The sequence below is a fragment of the Lottia gigantea genome (genome assembly GCF_000327385.1).
Source record: "Lottia gigantea unplaced genomic scaffold LOTGIsca_5, whole genome shotgun sequence".
Taxonomy (NCBI): Eukaryota; Metazoa; Mollusca; class Gastropoda; family Lottiidae; genus Lottia; species Lottia gigantea.
This window is the reverse complement of record NW_008709715.1, coordinates 4,161,324-4,170,700: the sequence shown is the minus strand read 5'-3', so window position 1 is coordinate 4,170,700 and position 9,377 is coordinate 4,161,324. Positions and strand designations below refer to the sequence as shown.

The window sequence follows — 9,377 nt, the reverse complement described above, 5'->3', positions numbered from 1 at the left end:
CTATGTATATCACTAAGATTTCTAACTAGGCACATTTGTGAAACGTATTTAGGGATTCTAGAATTGAATTGATCAGCTCCAAGATCATCTTCACAATGTCAATCTATTATTTGCTTGGATTGCATACAGCTTATGGCATTAACAACCCAGCCCTCATTAGTAAGCCTGTAAATATTTTGGCTTTGGGTTCACAGACTTTCTGTTGAGGCCCCGTATTGGCTCTATAGCATAAAATCCAATCAAGCAATTAATTTAATTACAAACTTCCATAACATATGAAGATGAAAGGTGGCTATAGCAGTCAAGATATAAGTACAAAGTTTGTTTTGGTTGGAATTTATCAAAAGGGAATGGTTAAAATTAGCATTTATACAGGACATAGTTCAGTTTATAGTTGGCTCATAATCAGAATATCCTAAAAGTGTGAACCTTTGTGCTGTTGTTAAAAAGTCTTGAAATCCAGGCATGATTGCAGACAGCTGTTTAGATTGTGTGGATAAAGGCATGATGAATGCAGACAGGTATGTAGAGAATATATACAATATGACTTGTTAGAGAGATAATGTCAGACTGTACCTATTGTTTATATTGTAAACTAAACTATGTTATCATTATCTATCTCAGGTAAAAGTGAAATGTTTAATAATAGTTTTCATGTCATTCTATACTTCCTACTTCTATGTTTTATGTCTTCAAGTTTAATCCATAATTGTCACTACAATACATTTACCACTGATATTTAACTTTTAACTACTGACACAACAGTTGTTTAAGATGTTGTGGAAAGCGCACCAAGACTTTTTACAATTGATTATGAAGGAGAAATTTTGCCTAATATTTAGAAGTTTCCTTTCGGCACATTCTTTACAGCTGAAATGATAATCACCGATGGCTATAATGTAACTAAAGTCTGTATATTCTATATAACAGCTTAATAGATTTAATAACGCCAAAGTCTAGGATTGTGACAGTAAGTCTGGTAACTCTATTTCTATCTTGGTCTGATATTTGTCTTCTATCTTACTTACATCTTACAGATATTATTGATTTTTATACAGAGGAAAATAATAATATAACAACTAGTATAATCTTATAACAGTTTTCTATCCTAACACATCTGTGACTGCAGTCTTTTTATTTTATAAATTTTATCTGAAATCAAATTTATCAAAGCACTGTCAAATTTACATAGATTCTTATTATGAAATTTGTAATTTGACCTGTTTTTTTTTTTTTTTAAACATCTGTAAATATGAATATTGTGTGGAAGTAGGAATAAGGGTCTGAGTAAAAACACTCAAGATGCCAAAATTGAATATGGCGTTATCCGTCTTCATTAGCCAATAGTCCGACATAAAACTAGATTTCAATTTGATTGTATTCCAACCTTATACATCCACTATTGAATTATAAAGGAAAATGTTTTCACACAATGTTTATAATCAAATATGAAGAATGTAAAATATTGAATAATGTGTTGTATTGTTTATTAGGTAAATATTTGTCTATTACCAACAATCTATTAGTATTCCCTACATTTTCTGATAATTATGTGTTTGAATAAATATTTATTGTGTACATGTCCACTTGCATTTTAGATTATAAGATTGATGTGGTTTTTATAGTTTCTTTCAGAAAATCATTTGGTGGCTAGTGTACTGAACATGATTTATAATAAATCTATGAATAAGAAATGATGTTCTAAAATAACTAATCCTCAGCTTGCCGCTTTTGGGTTGCATCAGCGTGTAATGCAGTAGGGGTTCGTTCATTGCTACATAACTCATGATAGTGCTTTCAGATATTTTAAGCTGGCTTAGCTCAGTGGCAATAATGCATGTTGGAGGTTCTGATATCAAAAAAGTATATAAATCCCAATAGAATTATATGAGGTCCTAATGCTCCAGAGAGCGGAAAAAATCCCTTAAATGCATAATGTGACATTTTGTGTTTTTTGCAAAATCAGGTAGAAAAGACAAATGTTAGGGCTATTTCATTTTAAAACCTCAGGATCGGATCTCTCTAAGCATTATTGGTGTAGGTGTGTTCTATGTAATGACAAAACGTTATAGAGGATTGGTATCATTTGGTCCCATGTAAAAATTGTTAGTTGAATCAGTAGAATTAGATTCAAGAAACAAGACAATCAACAGCTCAGGAATGTTTATTTTGAATGTAGACTTGTTTCCTGAATTGTTTAACTTATCTTTGAACATGAAACCCCCATGATTCACCTCAAAGTAATTGATTCTGGTTGCATTTCTGATTTTCTTTGCCAAGAATTTATACATATGTGCACAGTATGTGCAGATAAACCCATTCATTTGAATTAAATGATATCTGTTTCTCATTCATATTCTTATATTAAAGTTCAGAAATTTTTTGTGTTTAGATTTCTTTCAAGATATGTTATAGTGATCATTCAGAAACTTTGATATTTTATAGAATAGTATTCATAGTCAATAGAGAGTACGTCATACTGCTTGTTACTTTAAAGAGTTTTTGTACAGTGACTACTGGCTAATCAAAAGTTTGATTTTGAAATAAAAGGTTCACTGTCTGAAATAGCAGCTTAGAATAAATGAAAAAAATTTGGAAGCTTTTAAGCATATGAATTCATCAAGAAAGGATTACTTCTGCCATTGGCATCAGTAGAAAACGAACTGACTTCACAAGTACCTTCAACTTTGAAAATGGGTTATCTTGCCGGTTTCATTATTTTAAAGCTAGCCCACACAGATACAAAAAAAGAATTGAGATAGAAATTTAATTTAGAGAAACTCTCAAACCTTTTTATTTAATATAAAAATTTGAATATTCAGATTTTTTATTTCTGTGGTTTACCATTGAAACTGATGTTATATTTTCTTTTTGATATATTCAGAAAAATATTTGTTAGGAAACGTAATAAAATTTCTGTTTAGATTTAAAAAGTCTATTTGTATATGAAATATAAAACACTGTTGAATTAGTAGTGTATAAAAGAAGCTGTACTCTATGTTCAGTGGGTGGTGGTGTATAAAATGAATTAATTTAGTTTTTAGGTCACATATCACTAGGTTGACTGGACTGAATCTATTTAGAATATATGTTCTGAGTGCATACTGAAGTATTAGGTTGCGTTTTTTTACATTCCATTAATTTGATGAATTAATTAAATTAATTAGGCATACATCCCTACTTGATACAGTTTTCCAACCAATGCGTTTCAGAATTTAAAACAGCATTTTGTTCATTTTGTATTCTATTTTAAATTAGTGCATTTTTTGGAGTTACCTGTAGGGAAGCATTAAAACTATCACTTGTTTTGACGTTCATTAGCCTACGGGTACTATATCATATTTTGTATATGCTATGATTCAGTTCTTGTGCGTTCAATCTTGTCTGTAGTGCTTCAGTGGTTGAATGTTCAAATTGTACGCAGTAGTTTTCAATTTCAGCAGTTATGTTTCAGTTTTTATATCTCCTAGTCTTGATATGTTGACCTTTATTGTTAATGCCTATTGTCCTTCATCCATTTAAATTTCCTCGTACATTCTCTATATGAAAATATTCTGTGTCTGCTATAATGCTGTTGATGTTTCATCACCTATGTTGCTTTATGATTTGAAGTGTCTGAAGCTGAATGTGAATGATATGATTAAAGTCTTGAATGATCTACTGAAACTGTTTTGATAGTAAACAATTAACAAGGAACTATTTTTAGATTAATAATTATCTCTCAATTCAAATATCTTGTCCTTATTCAATCAAATTTAAAATATGACTGTTTTCTATTTACAGGCTTGATGTAGGACCAGACAGCAATGCCTCTCTTTACGAGAACGATACAGCCAGTGGCTGTAAGTCGAGTGGAAGTCGACCCTAGTATACCAAATGAATTGGAATGTGTGACTAATAACTCTCTATCCAATATTATCCGACAGTTAAGTGGACTCAGCAAGTATGCCGAGGATATGTTTATGGAACTGTCCCAGGAGGCCAGCAATGTGTTAACTCGTTCAAGCAGTTTACAGCATCGAATTGATAATTTACGTGATAAAGTCACTCAATTGAATGCTACAGTAGAAGAAGGTAATATTGGTTTTATAAATTACTTATTATTTTCAATTTTCTTGACTGCTGGAGTAATTTAAAATTCTATACCAGTCTTGCTATTACAGATTAGTTTTATTTTTAATTTGTTAACCTGTCTCCAATTTAATTAACATGGCCACCATGTGGAGTTAAAATGAAGAAAAAGTGAAATGATCTTTAGAAATATTGATTGAAACTGTGTTGAAATGATTACTTACACTACTTCTTATACAAATTCCTTTTCAAGGCTTTAAATTGTCTGCACTGAAAAACTTAACTGTTCAGTTAAACGCTAAAAAATTTAACTTTGCAGCAAAAATTGCTAATCGAACTACTTCTTTATTTTCAATTTCAACCAAATTTTGAAGGTTTTTTAACAACATTTAGCCATAAATGAAGAAAAATGTATTGAAGCACATTATACTTGAATTGTATTGTCAATTAAGCATTTGTACCGTATCAAAGTATTACCTAGATTGAATTGTTATGATGCTGATTGTTTTGTGTTTTTCTTTCAGTTTCACTGCAAGATATACATTTACGGAAACCTTTCAAGAGTTCCATAGCAAAAGAACAACAAGTGATATCTCGTAATACAGTTCCCAGAGCTATATTAGAAAGTTACACTCATTGTACACAACCTCCAGCATTAGATAAACTTAATCAATTTAGGTAAGATTCATTTTTGACCATTGACCATTTAGAAAACCAAAAAACTGCCATTTTGCCTAGCGCGAGTTAGTTGCACATATTAAATATTTGGTTGGTAACATTTATCAGAAAGCTTTTAGACCAAGGTGTTCATTCAAAATTGTCTGATTTATTGCACTATACAAAGTACACTATACTAATATGAACTAATTTGTTTTATGCCATACATATTTTATTTGTAAACTTAAATGACCCAATTTATTTCCCAATAATAATATTATTACTACCTTTATTAGATGTAGATATTGTCAATATTCAAATGATTTTCCTGCAGGAAAACTTCATAGATTTATCAATAATAGGACTTGTTTAATAAAATTATTTTTTAATGAATATTGGATTATAAAGAATTTCAAGGCAAATTCAATATCTTTATGGATGGGAGGATTTGAGGGTATTCACATAAATGTTAACAATATTTTCTTCTATTGAAAGGCTTTGAATTTGTAGTATTGCTCGAATTCATTCTATATAAGCCATATATGATACAGGTAGATAAGATTTGAGGTCACAAATTCAGTACATTAAAATGAATTACAGTAAAAAGGCCATCTACATCTAGCCCTTCCCTTACTCATATTTTATTAGGACCAATTGCAACTTGAAATTGTGTAAAATGTTGTAAACAAACACAATCTATTATTTTGACATTATTTCTTTGTGAATAGAATTTCAGGAGTTAATTTAAATGTTAATATCATGGGTCTAAAACATCCTGATTTGCTCAATATGCAGCAGAATTGAAGATATAATGAATCCATCCACAGAGATATGAGATCTATATAGCTCTGACCTTGTAATTCTCTTCAAGATTGACACAATGTTAGATTAAGAAGATGATTCTCAAATTATTTTGAGAGAAATCAATGTTGATTTTATTATCTTTGGCAAAATATATTTAAACACTGACATTGTAGTGGTTTGAAATGAGATAGTATCTGGTGTTAAGGGGATTATGGAAGACAGTTACTGACAAATTAGATAAACTATATTACCAAGGGAATTATTGTAAGATAAGACTGATGGAATAGTTTTAGTCTGTATTTTCTTTCCACAAAATTTGAAACATGGCTTCAGTAGTCTAGAATTGGTATCTTGGACGTACCTATATTTATTTTATATAAAGTTACCATGGTGAGCAAATTCCATATGATATACTCAAAGAACAGGACCATTACCAATTATTGGGTAGTATTTAGTATTAAGGACAATGATGACAGAAATTTTAAAATTAAAATGGTACCTTTGCCAAAATGAAAAAATTTTCAGATGTTGGTTTCATATCCAACACTTTTCAATTAAACTAGGCTTTTATCAGTTAAATCCTGCTAATATACATTGATCTATTGCTTTGCAAGGATTAAAGTGAGGGTGCCTCTCATTGCATCTACGAATGTTTATAAGAGTATTGTATTTGCTAATTTTAAATGTTAATTTTTTTCAATTCTACAGGGAGGATGGAAAAGACAGCATGAAATTTTACACAGATCCAGGTTACTTCTTTGAATTATGGGTTGCAGAAATGGAAAAAGACTTTAAAGATAAAAAAGAATATTTGCACAAGANACGTCAAAGACGGGTAAGGTTAACATTTATCATTGCTGACTGGTGATTACTGGGATTCAATTAGCTTTCTATGTTTTGTTATGATAATTGGATGAATTATTGTGTTCTGGCCTACAGGCAGTCAATGATACAAGCTTGTAATATTACTAATTAAGTGTAACTTAACGCCTTTCAGCTGACATACTTGATACTTTTTATAGAAACCTCACTTATTATAATTGGTCAAAGTAACCTCTGGTTATTAAGTTAAGGCTAATTGTATTGGCCTGGCATTATATAGTCTGTTTCTTGATAATTTAATTTGATATTCTTCATAATCCCAATAATATACATTGATAATTAGTTGTTTTTTTACAAATTTTCCACATTTTTCTTATTTCAAACAACTAATTTAAATTTTTGGTTGTTTTTTTTTCTTAATTTTGATTATTGATTTGTTGACATGTTAATTAATTGTTGACTATATTTGATAGTCTACTGTACGAAAGGAAGTAAGTATAAAGGTAAAGATGATTCCTGTCGTAATTTGTGGACTGGACTTTTTCATTTTCTGTTGAAGTTTTATTTTGGTTGATTTCTGAGTCTTTTAGTACATAGGTCAATAACTTCTAAAATCTATTCTTCCTGGTAAATAAATCTTAAGATTAATAGCAGATTTCTTTCTGGTTAAATTAGATCTTGGTTTAAGCCTTTATTTCCCTTTTCCGTTTTGTCTAATATTATTTTCTTCCTGTTTGGTTGAATATTGATTGTTTGTACTCTTTTGTTTGTTGTTCAAATCTTTAAATTCTAAAAAAATATTAAATAAAGGAGCGAATTTAAAATCCATACCCCATGTGTTTCCATATTGATATTAATGAATTGTTCCATTTTTTTTTAAAGAGAATGCACACAGAATTTAACTTCTCAGACTTGGTTAATATGATTATATATCTATCTTTTGACTTTCCTTGGTGTCATATATATATAACAGAATCTCTTGGTAATCAGTAAAAATTTATAAAACAACTATGCTATGTTGAAATAATTACTTAGTTTTATATAACAGTGATAATGCTGTCTATGTTCTCCATCAAACAGCAGAAATACAAAAATAATTCTAGAACAAAAATATTTTATCATCCAGCTTAACATAATATTTAAAGGGAAATAGTAATCTGAATAGATGTTAAATTTCAGTTGGACATTTTAGAATAAAATCATACATTTTGTTAATGAATTTAGACCTTATTAATGGAAAATTTCTCTGCAGACTGCAGGAAAGACAGAACAGGTTGTATATAGACAACTGCTGCATTAGTTGGCTGATACTTTAGATTGGTGTCAATCAGTCCCTTATTCAGTTTTAGGAAATTTTAGCACATCTCTATGATCTGTTTAAAATGCACATGAGGATGATTCGGTTTGTGTTTTTTCTGCAGAAGAATTCACTTGACATCCATGATCTGACATTATTGTAATGTCATTGACTTTTTAACCAATCAAATGCTCAAATAAAAAAGAAATCACTCACGATATATATGGCATAATTAAAGGCAAATTTGGGTGCTATAAAGTGGAAATTCTACAATTTAAGTAAGATTCTTGTCTTGGATGACAAGTGTAGTGACCTGCAAAAAAACACGAACCAAATCATTCATATCTGTATTTTAATCAGATTGGCACAAAGTTGTATTGCTTGAAGTTGTAAAGGTGTGAGGAAAGAATTTGAAGTGAGTTTTTTTTAGTGATACAGACCATTGTTTTATCTATGATCTATCAAGTCATTTGTTGCTTATTGAGATAAAAATTGACCCAAAGTTTAACTTTTAACCTGATCTTGTCTCTTTCTACATCTTTGATCTACACAACAATGTAGGCCTGATCTTGATTTACAACTTTTAATAGTTCAAAATGTATTAGATAATGATATAAAGATATATGAAGATTGATTTGTGGGTAATTTTTGGTGTAAAGTAAAGTGTCAATATGATAGATAAGGTGTTAAAATGTTAATCATTTGATGCTGGATATCGTCCTATCTTTCTGTTGTCTCTGACAATGGTGTTGGATAGTGTTATTGTGATAAGATGTTTAAGTTCCAGATTAAGTCTTGGATGCTGGTAAGACAAAAGGTTGAATTTTCAGAAGGGTGCAATATTGTTGTGTTTTAAAACATTCTGTCATTCCTTAGTATCATGTTAACCCCGATTAGAACTCACTAGGACTATTCTTTCACTTTTCTATCATTAAATATGTTGTGTAAATTTAAATTAAATCTACCTTATTACTCTCTACACCTCTTCACTATAATTTGAAGTTGTAGCATAAGGAAATATAATTATAAATTTTGAACTGATTAAAAATAAATCTGTGAAAATTTCACTATTTATTAATTATCTAAAACTCTATTTTTAAATACTTATTGTGGTACATTTAAGATATTTTATTTATCATTAAGTGTGGCTAAGTGATCGACCAAGTTGTGTAAAAGGAAAGAGTAAGCATTTGTGAAGCTCAGTGAAATACATCCAGCTTGAGAACAACTCAATGATTATTTGGGGGAAAAGTTATAGTGCTTGATCAAGGAGATTGTTGTCATTTAATTATTGTGGTGTGAAATTTAGACATGGCCAAATTCCTTATTTGTATTAAAATCAATATCTAACATAGATCCTTACATATTGATACAGACATTACTACTACTATCTGTAAGAGGAGCTTTGTATCTGATTAATTTGTCTGTGAATAGTAATTGTTGATCATTATGTAACATATTCGCATTGTCTTTTACAGAGACCAAGAGAACAGACTAAACAGAAAAGCTTGAAACAGATTCCAACAATGAAAGATAAATGGGAGGCTCAAAAATTTGGTGAAGAACTTAGTAACTACCAAGTGCCAGACACTAAAAAACGCATTGATACACAGAAGATACCAGACAACATGGTACAAGTTAATAATAATAATACCAATAGTCAAACACACAGACCAGATTCTATTAATTTGAAGAAACAGAATTCAGTGATACGTACAGACTCCCA

At 29.9% G+C, this 9,377-nt stretch overlaps 2 protein-coding genes across 2 annotated transcripts in view; both read left to right on the top strand.

The window, feature by feature from the left end:
• Positions 1 to 3,806: 3,806 nt before the first annotated feature.
• Positions 3,807 to 6,400, top strand: LOTGIDRAFT_177428 (hypothetical protein; the record flags this gene model as incomplete). Its single annotated transcript, XM_009062031.1, has 3 exons — positions 3,807 to 4,074; positions 4,596 to 4,749; positions 6,241 to 6,400. 3 exons carry the CDS (start codon positions 3,807 to 3,809, stop codon positions 6,398 to 6,400), a joined length of 582 nt encoding a protein of 193 aa, XP_009060279.1.
• A 2,023-nt stretch (positions 6,401 to 8,423) lies between these two features.
• Positions 8,424 to 9,377, top strand: part of LOTGIDRAFT_154337 (hypothetical protein) — a gene marked incomplete at both ends in the record, with an annotated part of 2,242 nt that continues 1,288 nt past the window's right edge. Inside the window, 2 exons of the mRNA XM_009062030.1 lie at positions 8,424 to 8,456; positions 9,130 to 9,282. Of these exons, the coding sequence (XP_009060278.1) occupies positions 8,424 to 8,456; positions 9,130 to 9,282 (186 nt within the window). The remainder of the gene's footprint in view (positions 8,457 to 9,129; positions 9,283 to 9,377) is intronic.